A 17,621-nucleotide genomic window follows, 5' to 3' on the forward strand; every position below is an offset into this window, starting at 1 on the left:
CTTCGTGGTGACACTGATGAAGGCTCATCTTCAAAAAGTCTTCCAACAATACCACCAACTCTGTATCAAAGTCCGGGTGATTTAAACGACTTCAACATCGGTACCGTGAATAATGAGTTTTTGCGATCTGAAGAAGTCAACGAAATAATTCGTCGAGTTTATCAAAAGTGTCCTGTTATTTTTCAACGTGAACGTCATGACGAGGCATTTTCTACCTTGATGTTAAACAGAATCTTGGAAAATGGAGAGAAAGTGGAGCGTGACTGGTTGGTATGGGGTGCAAGTAGCAGTACTTTTTATTGCCTACCATGTCGTCTGTTAAGCCCAATACTTCAAATCGACCTAAAATTTGTTGTCCTGGCGGATATTCGAAATTGCAGGTGTGGAAGACGCTATACGATAAACTGCCGGCACACGAAAATACTCAAGATCACATTAAATGTTATATTCATTGGCGATCTTTACAAAATCTAATTCTAAAAGATTGTCGTGCACAAGGCTACGATAACGGCGCCAATATGAAAGGAGCTTACAACGGAGCACAACGTCATATTCTCGACAAAAACTCGAAAGCTGGTTACTCGCCTTGTGCAACCCACAGTCTGAATTTATGTGGTCTTGATGCTGCAGAATGTTGTACGGATGCAATTACTCTCTTCGGAGTTGTACAAAAATGTTTTACTATTTTCAGCAGCAGTCCACAACGATGGGACATCCTCAAAATGTACCGAGCTCTCTTCATAGTCTTTCAGACATATCCAAATTTGACTGCGCAAGCATACGGATATGTTACCGGCATTCTCAAGTCCATCAACAAGTTCGAATGTATCTTGCTGTCCTCAATTTGGTTCTAAATACTGAATACCATTAATGAAATAAATGTGGTCCTCCAAGCTAGAGATGTCACCATAGATGTTGAGGTCCGACATCTAGATGCCTTATTAGCTGGTTTGAAATTTATCAGGAACCAATGGGAAACAATTTTAAACGAATGCAAAACAGTTGCTATTTAATCGAACATCTCGCCCAAATTTCCGGATATTCGAAAGAGAAAACCCAAAAGACGTTTTGAAGATAAGGAAATGAGATGATTGCGGATGATCCAGAGTCTGATTTTAAAAACAATACATTCTTGGTGATCGTTGATTCGGTAATCACTGGCTTTACTGAACGATTTCCAGCTATGAGAAATTTGAACGAGACGTTTTCCTTTTTTTGACAATTTAAAGACATGGATGAAACTACGGTTCGGGCGAGCGCAGCAAAATTTGTCGAAAAATACAAGTCGGACGTTTCTCAAAGCTTAGAATCCGAAATAATTCACTTGAAACACATTTACGAAGCAAATTTTGATAAAGGTTTGTAACCATTGGAATTGCCAAATGCCATCTATGTTCAAAATCTGTATACAATTTTCCCCAACATTTGTGTTGCTTTACGTATCTTTTGCACTATACCTGTCACTGTAGCTAGTGCAGAACGTTCCTTCAGCGTCCTTTCAAGAATCAAAAACTTTCATAGATCGCGTTCATCTCAAGAATGAGTTTCAGGACTTACCACGCTTTGTGTTGAATCCGTTTTGGCAAGACAGTTAAATTTTGATATTATTATTAAAAATTTTGCAGCGAAACAAGCAAGAAAAGCCACTCTTTGATATCTGAACCTTCTATATTGAATAATTAAAATTTATAATCATCATTATATTTATCAGAAATGTACTAAAATGTTACCATATAACTAGAAAAGATTATTTGAAACAATATGTGGCTGTTAAAAGAGACATTTATTTCTACGTTACAATAAAACAGTATTAATAGTAAATATTCTGTGTTAATTTTATTTTCAGCTCTTAGTCCAAAAATCATTTAGTTGATGTGGCAAAAAATTTTTTTTGATGTAATCCATCAATAATGATTCATAAATGAGGTGTCATTAATTCAAATTAATCAAATGTATTAGTGGTTTTTTTTTATAGGGGGCCCGTAAATTGTGTGGCCCGGGCCCGGGTTTTCTCTCTACGGCCCTGTGTGTATATATAAAGATTAACCTTGGTATATTAGATGACCTGCAAAGAAAAGAAATATTTGGACCAATTTATGTATGTAAGTCAGCATACGTGCTAATTTCATCACTCCGATGTTTACTAAATCTTATTATGGAAGTCAGCCTTTTATATTTTGTAATCACTAGTTAGTAAATTTTTTTTCAATACAATACAAGTTAAGCTTTAACTTCGATTAATACGTTTATATTTACTTAAAACTAAGGCTTCTCTTATTTGTATAAATTAATAATATTGATAATATAATAAGTCTTAAGAATCAGAAAAATATGTACCTAATTAGCTACAGTATACAAATATCTTAATCTATCTTAGTTAGTTTCGCTATTTTCATAAAAAGAGGCGCAGATGCTATCGTGGTAGCCATATATTGTTTTATAAGTGGTAACTTTAACATGGGTTGTGTCAATATTTAAAAATGCCCAGTCAATTTGGGTACCTGCAGGTGTGGCGAAATATTGAGGATCTATAAGTGAATTAAAGTTATTATCTCTCAGCAGATGTTGGATTCTATTATCTCTATACTTAAGGCATAGATTAAAGTCGCCCGAAATTAAGACATTTTTTCATGCAGATCTGCCGTGAGAATTTTTCGCAGTTCTGATTCAAAATTCCTGATGGGGAATCTGGAATTCCTATAAAGCACCAATATGTGATAATATTTGCATTTGAATACAACGATTTCTAAAATCTTGCGACCAGAGCAAATTTTTTTAACTTTACATAATTCGATTGCGGAAGCAATGTAAGGTCTCGCATACACTACAACGCCTCGCTTATTTCTGTTTTCCGATTCGGTATTGTCTATCCGTAAAGCATTTAGTACAGTAAACCCAGGAATTTCGAAGTGTTCAGATGGATAACTCCATGTCTCGACAAAGCACAGGATATCCCAGGATAGCATCAGGATGCCATTATTTATATCATTTATGTGGGCATGAAGACTCTGGACATTATGAAATATAATTTGAAGGCTCGATGTTCGAGAAAGCATAAAGTTGAATGTTGGGGCCAAAGCTTTTGTTGTGGTCAAATCAGTCAACTGCCTAAAAACAGGATCAGATTCACAAAATGGATTGGGTGGAATGAAGTTACCTAATATAAATAGTGGCGGCCACCGTGGTGTGATGGTAGCGTGTTCCGCCTATCACACCGTATGCCCTGGGTTCGCACCCCGGGCAAAGCAACATCAAAATTTTAGAAATAAGGTTTTTAAAATCGAATACAATTTTTCTAAGCGGGGTCGCCCCTCGGCAGTGTTTGGCAAGCGCTCCGGGTGTATTTCTGCCATGAAAAGCTCTCAGTGAAAACTCATCTGCCTTGCAGATGCCGTTCGGAGTCGGCATAAAACATGTAGGTCCCGTCCGGCCAATTTGTAGGGAAAATCAAGAGGAGCACGACGCAAATTGGAAGAGAAGCTCGGCCTTAGATCTCTTCGGAGGTTATCGCGCCTTACATTTATTTTACTTATTTATTTTTTAATATAAATAGACCATCAGCACTAGTAGCTCGACTGCAGGCTACATATAAAGAAGATCTAGGCATTGCGGGTGTGAACAACCACTTTGTTATACGTAGCACCATGACTTTTGTGAATTGTTATTCCTTCAGAAGGGACAATTGGAAACTGGTTTCTTTCAGTTGTTATCTGCTCATATCTTTTATATTGAAAGGTTCTAACAGTCTTCTCAATGGTCTCGAAGGTTCATTCTTGATCTAGCTATCAAACCAACAGAAGGTTCCAAAAATTTTATCCACAATGTTATTGGAACCGATGAATCTAAATCTATCTGCATAAGCTGGCCAGTTGCACCATTGACCAAACCGTCGCCTCTGTCGATATTCACTGTCATCATATATTTGGCCGTGGTTTTTAGTGTTAAGCTATACATAAGACCCTGCGTTTCCGAAGTTTTGAATAGACTGACCCGTTCTAAGATATTAGCATTTTGGCCACTAACGGCAATTTCTTTAACCACAAAAATCCATCTATCGCCTACAGGAGACAATTGTTTCAAGTCACCAAAAACAATAACAGGTATACCACCAAATGGAATATTACTTTTGAAAATCTGTTTTAGTCTGGCGTCAATAAAGCTAAACATTGGAGCGCCAACCATTGAAATTTCATCTATAATTATCAATTTCAAGTCACATAGTCTAGTATACATTGAGTAGTTGATAATATCGTTGCTAAGCGGCCGTAATTCTCTATTGGGCTGATTCACAGGTAGTGAAAATATACAATGCAGCGTCAAACCGCCTATCCCAAATGCTTCTTTTCCCGTAGGAGCACAAAGAAATACCTTCAAAGAGCTTGGATTTGATCCAGGTATGCAATTAAAACGGTAATTGAGAGTCTGATATATTGATGATATAAGGCGGCTTTTTCCAACGCCTGCCCCACCACCCACAAAGTCATAAAATGGCTGATCCTTTTTAAAATTGTGTAGCAAATGAGTTAAGTATATTCTCTGCCTCATATTCAGCATCCGAACGGATGCAAGCAGATCCTCAACTGGAACTAAGGGAGGAAGTGGAATGAGCCTAAATATTGGTGATTAGGGTCTCGAGATATAGGCCAAAACGTGGATCAGGGTAACACTAGGATGTGTTTTTACATTATGGGTATCAAATTGAAGCTGTTGATGTGCGCTTTAGTACAGAGTAAGTTTTACATCGCTGAGTGACTAGGGTGTCGATGTATAGGCCAAAACATGGACCCGGATACCCCTTGAATATATGTATTATGGATATCAAAAGTAAGCTGTTGCTGAGAGCTCTAAAGTAATTTTCATTGTGATATTTGATTTAGTCGCATCAACCAAGCAAAACTGATAAATATGCATGCGAAGCCGAAATAAAGACAAAAATTAATAATACCCTTATACCTATTTACATACGTCCTATTCGATTTGCCTGCCATTTCGTATATAAATTTGCTTATATTAGTAATTACGATGATTTTTTCCGGCAAGTATAACAGAGATGGGCTGGGACTGGGATTAGGACTAGGACTGGGACTCAGACCGAGACGCGGAGTGGGACTGGGACTGAGACTCGGAGTGGGACTGGAACAAAATACATACCACCATCTGGGACTGGCAATAAGAGATGAAGAAGAATGAGAAAAAATTGAGACAAGAGAAAAGAGAGAAGGATACTGAGAAAGAGATAGAATGAGACGAAGATGGAGATAGATGAAGCGAAAAAGACAGAGGGAGGAGTGAATAAAAAGATTAGAGGGGTAGGGCAGAGTTAGACGGAAACAGCTTATTAAAATGTATGCAGATAGACCAAATTTAGGGCAGAACAACGTCTGCCGAGTCTGCTAGTTATCTATAATATCCCGTTTTTCATCCCGCCACGGTTGGTAGAGTATCACCATTTCTCTGAAATAATCGTCTCTGGCAGTGTCTGGACTAAACCTTCTTGACCGAACTACACACAGTTTGGTACGTTTCCTTACATAACCACTACCATCCCTCAATGGAATTTCTACTCCTCTAACGAAAGAATTATCGCCTTCTATATCTTCTTCATTATCGGAGCTAACTTGTGCCGTTCCAGCTGATTTTACTAAAGTAGACAAACATTTTCGAGAAGAGTAGGCCTTTCAGCAATGCTCTGACAAACCCGCCACAAAAATATCGGTAGAACCTTCAAAAAAATTCTGAAGTTGTGCTCTGGGTTTCACCATTCGCACTTGTTCTTCAGGTCGAGAGGTATTAATATATATTTCTGCATTGCTAGCGTCCGGAAGATGAAGACCAATGCTGCAATAAACTGCTTCTTGGGCGGAAATTTCTGTTCCGGGGATAAATTTGTGACCTATATGCTGAAGTTTCTGCTTGACAGTGTAGTTTCCTGCATTAGCTTCGACCATAGCCTCATTTAAAAGCCTACACTCAAAAAAAGTTATCATCAAGGCGATGCTATCTAGGCATCAATGTGCAATTTTTGATTATCTTTTTTTCGTCATCAATGATCTTATGTTATTGACATTTTCGAAATATTAGTTTGATACTTGTATTTGTCAAGTTAATAGACTACATACAAATTTAATGCGTTTTATAATTACTTGATTTTGACTTCTTCCTCACGATGTTGAAAATAACGCCAAACAACACAAATCCCTCCTTTGATCAATATATTTCTTAAAACTTTTTTTAACGTTTTGAAAAAAAAAAACGCGTTTTATTTTTGAAGGCTATTAACTATTCAGCGGTCAAACAATACTAAACTAAAATTTTACATTTCACTCAAACTATTGCGTCGCTCGTCAAACCTTTCCATTTACTTTTAACAGGACAATGGCTACCAAAAATTTCAATTCCTCAGTTAACCAAAGCCTAACATTTTTCACTACCTGCTACTATGAAACACACAGTACCATCGCAGCGATGCGTTTTTAATTATTGAAGAGCTACATAGGTAAAAAACAACTGAAATGTTAAGAAGGAAAAGATGTTTAGTGTTCAATGTTCCAACATTAAATCTTCGTTTTATTAAATAAATTATTGTCTTTTATAGTAATTTACTTAACCTATACATTCATAAATATCTTAATACTAATAACTAAAAATAAGTACATAGGAAATGGGTTATGCATACATGTACGTTTGTATACAGTCTTTGTATACATGTAGTTTTGTATGCATAACTCCATACATGTAGTTTTGTACATTTAGCAGCGTCAGCAGATCAATTTGAGTGTTTTAATATTTTCCCACCATGGGTTGTATGTTTGTATGTATAGTTTATGAGCTGTGAATGGATATGGGTCTCATATTCGGCATTCCATTGATGTTGGCTAGCTGTCTGGGTTAGTTCAATAATTTATGTTGGAAAATATTGTAATATGATTATTACTAAAATATATTTGGAGTTTGTTATGCGTAATGTCGCGAATATGTTACAGTGAGTGTGACGTATAATGATACAATACAGTGGGTGTGACGTCTAATGCTACACCATCCACCTTAGAAAAAGAGTGTTATACATTTGTTGTGTGAACAAATTGTATAAGACTCTTTGTCGTATTGTTAATATTTTGATATTTTGCTTTTTGTTTTTGATTTGCTGACCTTGATATGTTTATTACTTCTATATTTATTGTTTACATTATTATTATCTTAAAAAGAAAAAAGTTTTTTTTTTTTTTGTTTAATGATTATTATTCTTATTTTATTTATTTTATTTATTGTATACATTTTTATAGTCGGATTTTAAATGTGTGCACCCAATTAAAATCCGCTTGTCGGTATATATTCCCTAATGTTTATGTATTTATAATAATTTATGTAAATGTGAAATTGAGAAAGAAAAAAAATCGTTTTTTCGGTTTTTTTGTTTTGATATTTAATGTGTAATGAATAACGTGGAATGCTTATTTTATATGCGTTTAAGCCTATTCTTATGGATTATTAATTCCTTATCCTTACTGTTCCTGTTACTAGACTCCTCTCTATGTGGTATTAAAGTAAAATTGTTATTTTCGTCAATTTTCTTTACTTTATACCGTCCTTTATATCTATGGTCTAGCTTATGACTATCTTCTTCTCTTACTAATACTAAATCTCCTAATTTTATTTCCTTACTGATGCTACTTTTGTCATAATTGTCTTTTTGTTTTTCCTTGGCTTCTTTTACTAACTTTCTAGCTCTTTGTTGTGCTATTTGAAGTCTATATTTAATTTCCTTATCATATGCTTCGTGATTATATACTGGGCTTATTTTATTATCGATTAAGAATTCATACATCGGGGGATTTTTTGCAAATATAAGCTCATAGGGGCAATACTCGTGTACCGTCGATGGAGTCGTGTTGTAGCAGTATGCGAAATACTTGAGATATTCGTCCCAATCATCTTTATCACTGGATATGTATGAACGTACGTATTCGTTAAACGTCCTATGACTACGTTCTACAGTGCCTAAAGTTTGATGATGGTATGGTGTTGAGGTTTTATGCTCAATTTTTAACAGTTTGCATAGTTCTTCGAATAAGCAATTTTTGTATTCGGTTCCCATGTCTGTTAGGATGGTTTTCATGCAACCATAAATCAAAATGAAGTGCTCAAATATAGCTTTAGCAACTATTGTCGCATGTTTGCTCGGAACTGGAATTGCTACCAAATATTTGGTGAGGTCGCATATGATGGTAACTGCGTATTCGTTTCCGTTTATTGATCTCGGTAATGGTCCGACCGTATCGATCTGTACTATGTCAAAAGCCTTCGGAGGTGTCTCCGTTATTGTCACTGGTTCTTTTATATGCTTATTTATTTTGTTTTTCTGACAGTGGATGCAGCTTTTTACGTATTTTCTTACGTCATTTTTTATGTTTTTCCAGCTATATTTCTGCTTGATTTTATTTGTCATGCGATTTATTCCTGGGTGGCCACCACTAATAGCACCGTCATGATATTTTTGCAGAATTTCCTTAATTTTCCCGGGATTAGTCACATGTATAACCTCTGGGGTAAGTGCAATTGTTAGTTTTTTAAGAACCTTGTTTCCTTTTTCAATAAATTTTTCCTACTGCAGTATAATTTCTTTTAAACAATTTGTCCCCTAAGGACAACTGTATTCGTACAAGGCCTAAATTGCCGGCTTCTCTTTCGAGCCTGGTAAAGAATTGTCCTAAGTCAATCTTATCCTCAACAATTAGGTTGCTTGTATCAAAATCGCTACAAATTTTCTTTCCTTTTTTGAAATAGAATTTCGAAGGGTTGAAAACGAGCTCGACTAGTCTTTTTACTTCAAATTTATTTAGCGCTTCGTATATTTTGGGGTTCTCTGTGTGACTTTCTTCAATTTTAATGTTATTTTTTATATTTTTAGCTGCTGATCGAATTGAAACTTTCATTATTTTGCATGCCTCCACTGACATTTCTTTTAGATTTGTTATGTTAATGCGAGACAATGCGTCTGCGATGGGATTTTCTTTTCCAGCAATGTACTCCACTTCGAAATCGTATTCTTCTAAATCGAGTCTTACTCGTGTTAACTTAGATGAAGGGTTCTTCATCGAAAAAAGGTAAGTTAAAGGGCGATGGTCGGTTTTGATTTTGAAATTCACCATAGACGTATGGTCTGAAGAATGTTGTGGCCCAATGGATTGCTGCTAGTCTTTTTCTATTGTAGCTTTGTTTGTTTCACCTTTTGTAAAGGATCTGGAGGCGTAAGCGATTGGTAACTGTTTGCCATCATGTTCCTGGCTAAGGACTGCTCCGCAAGCATACCCACTAGCGTCTGTAGTTATGCAGAATTCTTTATTGAAGTCGGGGTATTGCAAAAGTTTTGGGCTGGTTAATGCTTCCTTTAAATAGACAAAAGCTGTTTGACATTCTTCTGTCCAGTCGAAGGAAACATTCTTTTTGCAAAGCCTAGTTAATTTTCTTGAGTATTCTGCGAAATTCGGTACAAATCTTCTGTAATAATTGCAGAACGCTACGAATCTTTTAACTTCATCTGCTGTTTTTGGTGTTGGGTAATTTTGGACTATTTCAAATTTGCTTGGGTCGGGTAGTATTCCCTCGCTTGTGCATTTATGTCCTAAATAAGTTACCTCTTCGCTGAAGAATAGGCATTTATCTGGATGTAATTTTAAGTTGTATTTCCTACAAGTAGCAAAAACATCTCTTAAGTTTTTCAGCATATGTTTTTCTGAACATCCTAGTACAACTAAATCATCCATATATAGAAATGCTTGGGATGGTTTGAGGCCTGCAAATGCCAGTGTCATCATTCTTTGGAATGAGTTTGGTGCTACTTTTAATCCATAGGGTAGTCTTTTAAATCTATATGTACCATTGTCTGCTGTGAACGAGGTTATATCTCTAGAATGTTGGTGTAATTCTATTTGGTGAAAACCTGACATAAGGCCAAGGCATGAAAAATATTTTGCTCTTCCAAGTTGGTCTAAAATATCATCAATTCTTGGAAGTGGGAATTTATCTGCTGCTAGTTTTTTGTTTACTTGTCTGTAGTCAACTACCAGTCTCCATCTTTTTTCAGTATTACCTGAAAGTAGTGATTTTTTAGGTACCAGTAAAATTGGGCTGTTGTATTCTAATATTGAGGGTTCTATAATGTCATCTTCGATCAATTTATTAACCTGTTTGCTTACTTCCCATTTTTGGGTTTCGGGCAATCTATAATTTTTTATGTATACTGGGGTGTCATCTTTCATGTGTAATTTTTGCTTATAAAAATTATTAGAGGAGATTGGTTCTGTTTCTAGTGCAAATATGTCTATGAATTCGGTGCATAATGAGGTTAATTCTGAATTGACAAATTTCGGGAAATTTTTAGTTAATCGTTTTAATTTTTCTGTGTCATTACTCTGTTTATTGTGTGTTTTTGTTTTAATTAAATTGTAGTCATCTAAATTTTCAGTATTTATTTTGTAATTTTGAATGGTTGTGTTTTTATGTGTGGTGTTTATAATTCTGACAAAAGTTTGTTCTTTATTTGTGATTGTGTTCGCTATGAAAATTCCTTCAGATAATTGTTGATGGGGTATGAAGATGTTTTTATTATCAGAGTTTACTGTTACTTGTCTAATGACTTCAGATCTAGCAGGGATCGTAATTGTGTTGGCAGACAGATAATTTGTTAGGTACATAGTGATTGTTTCGGGAAAATCATATGGTATTATGATTAGTTTATCCTCCTATTTGCCATAATCTAGAATACAATTATATTTCTTTATAAAGTCCAAACCTATTATTCCATCACATGGTATTGGAAAGTCGTCTTCTACGACGTGAAATTTATGATAAATTAGAAGGTCATCTCCTTTTAAATCAGCTCTAATTGTGCCTAATGTACTGCTTACACCCTGACCAATGCCCTTTAAGTCTGTTATTTGTTCTGTATTTATTTTTGTATGATTAAGTACTTGATTCTTTTTAATTATGGAGATATCTGCTCCTGTGTCTACTAACAAATTTGAAATCGAGTTATTTAGTGATGTTTTTGTAGATATATAACTATTTAAGTGTAAGTTTAGTACATATATTTTTCTATCTACTGATTTTGAAGTGGAGTTTCGTGGTTTTCCTGCTGGGTACAATTTCGAACGTTACGAGTCTGGTTGTATTGTCTATTGACGTTTTGGGTTTGTGCTCCTCTTTGAGCATTATTATTCGTTACTGTGTTATTATTGTATCTCGACTGTGGTCTAAATCTTCTGCCTCGGTAATTCCCATAGTTGTTACTTCGGTAACCTCCACGGAAATTACTTCTGTTGGATCACCCTAATAGCATTTATAGCAAATATTAAAAACACTTATTAAGTAACTGCTAACTACTCTCAATTTGTACTAAACACACTCTTTGTAAACATGTTCATACACACACACACACACACCTAATATTAAGCATTAACTATTGAACTCATTCTCAATCTCACTTATGCTTTTGGTTTTACCTACAAAATTTGTTTTCCAATAAATCATTGCAAATCATCATCTTAACGTGAACGGTTCGTTTTTGCATTTTAGTCACTGTATATTTATATTCGCGGGCAAGTATATACATACCCACATGTCAACAGTCGCACACCCCCACTACCTAAGTTTCATGTAACCCAGGAAAATCCTCCTTGGTTCAACATTTTGGCGCCCAAACGTGGAGCTTGTGTGCAACTTCATAGTCCAGATTGGGAGTTATCAACCGTCGAACATCACAACAACAACCGCCGATCCCGCAGTCAGCAGTTCATCGGCCGTAATTGTGCTGTACATTTCCCGTGGACAATCGGCAGCACTGTATACAAATAATCATCTGCACATGTAAACCGTTTGCCGCTATCAACTGCCCTTTGGAAATCGTATGTATGCATAAAATTATTATTTTTGTCAAAGCCACCTTTTTGCATTATTTGAATTTGCATTCATATTCGCTGTTGCGGTTCATTGCAAGTAATTTTTTTGTTGATTGCTGCGCCGCTAGCGTATACACCCACGTCTAAGCTGACGTTGCTCTGCTCGTTTCGTCATTTTCGTTGTTGATTGCTGCGCCGCTAGCGTATACACATAATACCACAGTAAATTATACTGATACGGGTACACCTGCACCTGTCGTTACGTCGTCGCATCTCCCAAGGTTGTCGCTGCCTACCTTCAGTGGAGACTACGCTGAGTATAAGAACTTTATAACGTCTTTCACTCAAGTTATTTCACGTGAGTCTCGACTATCAAATATAGAGCGTTTTAACTACCTTTTATCCTGCTTGAAAGGCTCAGCCCTAGAAACAGTGAAGGCCTTTCAAGTAACCAGTGAGAATTATCCCAAGGCATTAGACAGACTCAAAGAAGGATTTGACAATCCGACTTTGATATTTTTAGAAGGAATCGCCTCACTTTTTACGCTGCAGCCAGCAGACAAGTCGAACGCTCAGCAGTTGAGAAGTCTCGCAGACAAAGCATCCGCTATCTACAGCTCGCTGGAATCACTGGGTACAAGCTCCGAAATTGCGCAAGCCATGTTGATTTATATAGTTATGGGCAAATGTGACCAGCAGACTCGCAATAAATGGAACGAGTCCCTCGACTACAAATCCCTTCCGACTTGGTCCAAAAGCTCGCAGGTCTTAGAACGCCACAGCCAGTTTTTGCATTCATCTGATTCGTCAGTCAAACGCAAGTCAGAATCTGGCAAGCATAATCGTGGGACGAATAGCAACCAGCAATCATCGTTTGCTGTATCCAGTTCCAATTGTGTTCTCTGTGCCAGCTCCAAACATAGACTCACTGGTTGCCCTACATTCAAGGAGATGACTTCCAATCAGCGCTTCGATACAATGAAAACGCATGACTTATGTATCAACTGCCTTGGCAATGGGCATAGATTAGCTCAATGTCCATCAAAAAGTCGCTGTCGAATATGCAAAAAAGGCCATCACACGATGTTACATCATGGCAATTCATCGCAAGCCACGTCATCGACACAGCAACCAACACCAATCACGCATAGTTCGCAGTCTGCTGCACCAACTTGGCAATCAACAAACGCTACTTTTAGACCTCAATCTTATGCCGAACCGCATTCTTCGCAAGCTGCAACACATTCACATATGGGAACGTCGGAAAGCGGGCAAGTAATACTAGCAACGGCAATGGTTCTAGTCAAGCACGCAACCGGTGAGTACATACTCGGCAGGGCTTTGCTTGATTCGTGTTCGCAAGTGAATTTCATCACGGACGACTTCGCCCAAAAATTTCGTCTTGGTCGTGAAAAACACCACGTTGGAATACGTAGCATCGGAAGCTCACTTACAAACGTAAGGCACGCACAACTACAACCGTCAAGTCACGGACATCGGACTTTAATTTGTCCCTACAATTCGGCATTACAACGCACATCGCCTACCAACCGGATGCTGAAATCGATACTTCGAGATGGAACCTTCCACGCAACACAACTTTGGCAGACGAAGAATTCTTCAAACCACGCCGCATTGATCTCCTGCTTGGGACAGAGGCATTTTTCGAAGCGCTTGCAGTTGGCCAAATCCGGTTAGGAGCTAATTTACCAACATTACAAAAAACGTTGTTCGGGTGGATCGTGTCTGGCCGATATCAGCAAGAGCGTCAAGCGAATACATCTACTTGTTTGATGTCATGCGAAGACTCCATCGACGACCAATTACAGCAGCTTTGGAAACTCGAAGCTGTCAACGCACCACACAAGCAAATTCAACCGGAGCACAGCATATGCGAAGACCACTTTTTAGTCAACACTTATCATGATGCCACTGGACGCATAACCGTAAGTCTGCCTTTCAAAGATAGTCCTACTTGTCTGGGGAACTCTTTCGAAATAGCGCGTCGTCGTGTCGGTCGAGAGACGGCTATTAAAATCGCCTGAGATTAGATCGCAATACATATCATTTATGGCCGAATACGAAACTCTCGGCCACATGTCCATTGTTACAAACCCGATTCTAGATGAATCTCATTTTTTCATACCACATCATTGTGTCTTTAAGCCCAGCAGCGAATCAACAAAACTTCGTGTTGTGTTCGATGCTTCATATAAGACGACATCGCAAAAATCATTAAATGATTTAATACTAGTTGGACCAACAATTCAAACAGAGCTGTACATACTTATGCTACGTTTTCGCTTGTTTCGATACGCCATAACCGCAGACGTGACAAAGATGTATAGGCAAGTACTTTTGAATAATAATGATCGTAAATACCATTATATTCTTTGGCGAGCTTCGCCAGATGTAGAACTCCGTACGTATAAGCTAAATACCGTCACATATGGAACAGCTTCAGCGCCATACCTTGCAGTGCGCAGCCTACACTATTTGGCAGACAAATACATGCACGAGTTCCCAGTTGGTGCTCATGTGGTAAAGTCGTCTTTCTGTAAAAACTGAAGTAATTTCTGTACTCAAGCGAGGCAACTTTCCTTTATCCAAATGGCACTCCAACCACCCAGATTTCAGAGAATGCCAAACTTCAAAGGAGCTCAACTTTACAGAAGACTTCGTTACCAGCACACTTGGTGTAACATGGAATCAACACAGTGATATGTTTTTATTCGCTTTCTTACCAAAGCAAGTCCATACTGCGGTTACAAAACGTACGATCCTTTCGACTGCATCGTCACTCTTCGACCCACTCGGATTGCTGTCACCACTTCTGATCACATCCAAAATCATATTGCAAGAATTGTGGCTTTTAAAGCTCGATTGGGACGAGTCCGTTCCAAAAAACCTGCAGCAAGCTTGGAACAAATGTCTGTTATCACTCGGTTTGCTGACAACGCTTGCGGTGCCTCGTTATTGCCTGCCGAACACATGCAACCTTCAACTCCACGGCTTTTGCGACGCATCAATTCGAGCATATGGTTGCGCATTGTATTTGCGCACCGAAGATGCCGATGGGAATATTGCTGTTCACTTACTTACATCAAAGTCACGTGTGGCTCCAGTCAAAAAACAATCGCTTCCAAAACTCGAGCTCTGCGGTGCGCATCTCCTCGCTCAACTGTACAATAAGGTAAAAAACATTTTTTCAAAGAAACCAATTTTCGCATTCTTTTGGACTGATTCGCAACTAGTGCTTCATTGGCTGCAACAACATTCGGTGACATTGTCAACGTTTGTAGGCAACAGAGTCTCTGACATACAGGAGTTAACAGCGAAGGGCCATTGGCGATTCGTGCCAACTCAACAAAATCCCGCAGACTTGGTATCTCGCGGCTGCACTGTCGAAGATTTGAAAACATCGAACTGGTTTTCAGGTCCACGGTTCCTGCGTGAAGACGTGGCAAAATGGCCTGCTAAGGGAGACAAATTTGACGTAGATATTAACATAGTCAACGCTGAAAAGCGAAAAAGCTTGTTTGCTGCCATTGTAGAAACAAATGACATCCTAAAAACCATCGAGGAAATTAGCTCATACATACGCTGTCTTCGACTCGTTGCTTGGATGTTTAGGTTCAGTGACATATGCAGAAAAAGGTCCAGACAAACGACTTCTTCGCCAACACCTCAAGAGCTGCGGCATGCATTATATTCTATCGTTTGGATGATTCAACAGCAGCACTTCGCCGACGACATCCGTTTGATCAGAAAAAATCTGCCATTGAAAGGCACCTTAAAATATTTAACACCATTTTTAGACAATTCAAGCGGCTTTGAACTTATTAAGGTTGGTGGCCGATTGGACAGCGCAGATCTACCGAACGATCAAAGGCATCCAATCTTACTACCCAGCAACTCGCAATTTGTAACAAAATACGTTCGCTACTTACATATGCAAAATTATCATGCAGGCCCCAAGGCATTGGTAGCCTTAATTCGACTCCAATTCTGGATAGTCAACGCTAGAGACGTCGCTCGCCGCATTGTTCGCTCGTGTGTCCATTGCGTCCGCTACAGACCAAAGCTGTTGCAACAGATTATGGGACCGCTGCCACCTGCACGTCTCACACCTTCTCGTCCATTTGAACGCTGTGGGGTTGACTTCTGTGGACCCATCAACACATACTTGCGGATTCGTGGAAAGCCACCCAACAAGTCGTATCTGGCCGTATTCGTGTGCTTGGTCACCAAAGCAGTTCATATTGAGGTAGTATCGGACCTGTCAACGAAGGCATTTTTGAATGCACTTAAACGTATGGGTAGTCGTCGAAAAATGCCATGCGATATATATTGCGATAACGCTACGAATTTCGTCGGAGCAGCCAATCACCTAAAGGAGCTTAAGCAATTTCTGTTTAATCCTGATATACAAAAAGAAATTTTCAAATTTTGTTCATCAGACTTCATTAATTTTCATTTCATTCCTCCCAGGTCACCTCATTTTGGCGGGCTCTGAGAAGCAGCCGTAAAAAGCGCAAAGGGTTTGCTTAATCGCACGTTAGCAAACACCACATTAACATTTGAAGAGCTAAGTACTGTCGCTGCTGAAATTGAAGCTATACTCAACTCTCGTCTACTATCGCCGTTGTCTTCAGACCCGAACGATTTCGGAGCTCTTACTGCTGGACATTTCTTGGTTGGTGAGTCCCTACGTGGCTTACCTGAGCTGGAACATAAAAATCTATCTAATTTGGATCATTTCGAGATGATCTCCTCAATTAAACAACGATTTTGGAGTCGTTGGTCCAAAGACTACATTAATGAACTCTGCTCACGGGTCAAGTGGACGACTCCTGAACCGAATCTCAATGTTGGAGCCCTAGTAATTATTCACGACGACAATTTGCCACCCTTGCGCTGGAAACTTGGTCGCGTCGAATCTACAGTACCTGGTAAAGATGGTCATGTTCGTGTTGCGCACCTCCGTACTGCTAATGGGTCTTGTTGCCGCCCGATACACAAATTAGCTATCCTACCTGTAACTTGAAGAGGGTTCCTTCAACGGGGCCGGGATGTTGGATCACCCTAATAGCATTTATAGCAAATATAAAAACACTTATTAAGTAGCTGCTAACTACTCTCAATTTATACTAAACACACTCTTTGTAAACATGTTCATACACACACACACACACACCTAACATTAAGCATTAACTATTGAACTCATTCTCAATCTCACTTATGCTTTTGGTTGTACCTACAAAATTTGTTTTCCAATAAATCATTGCAAATCATCATCTAAACGTGAACGGTTGGTTTTTGCATTTTAGTCGCTGTATATTTATATTCGCGGGCAAGTATATACATACCCACTGGTCAACAGTCGCACACCCCCACTACCTAAGTTTCATGTAACCCAGGAAATCCTCCTTGGTTCAACAATTTCTATATTGGTTTTGTTGACGAATGTTTAGGATAGCATTCGAGCTGCCTGTGATTTCCGTGCAGCTGTTTGTGAATTTTGAGATTGCGTCGTTCATTGTTGTGAACGTTTCTGCTTGCATTATCATTTTCACTTTATCATTGGAGCAGTTTTTACACATGGCTTTTACTGCTGCTTGCGTAGAATATCTCGTTGCTAAGTCTGGGTTAAGTCCATCCGAGATATAAGCTCCTTCCAATGATCTGGTGATTTTTTCTATTTCAGCAGTATACTGGTTTGCA

The 17,621-nt window shown here is 38.3% G+C and overlaps 1 protein-coding gene across 1 annotated transcript in view; it reads right to left on the minus strand.

The window, feature by feature from the left end:
* Nucleotides 1-1,964: 1,964 nt before the first annotated feature.
* LOC137234270 (protein pangolin-like) overlaps nt 1,965-17,621 on the minus strand; it is a 1,155,323-nt gene continuing 1,139,666 nt past the window's right edge. Inside the window, exon 4 of the mRNA XM_067757882.1 lies at nt 1,965-2,065. Within this exon, the coding sequence (XP_067613983.1) occupies nt 2,057-2,065 (9 nt within the window). The 3' untranslated portion in view covers nt 1,965-2,056. The remainder of the gene's footprint in view (nt 2,066-17,621) is intronic.

This window comes from Eurosta solidaginis, chromosome X (genome assembly GCF_040869045.1).
Source record: "Eurosta solidaginis isolate ZX-2024a chromosome X, ASM4086904v1, whole genome shotgun sequence".
NCBI lineage: Eukaryota > Metazoa > Arthropoda > Insecta > Diptera > Tephritidae > Eurosta > Eurosta solidaginis.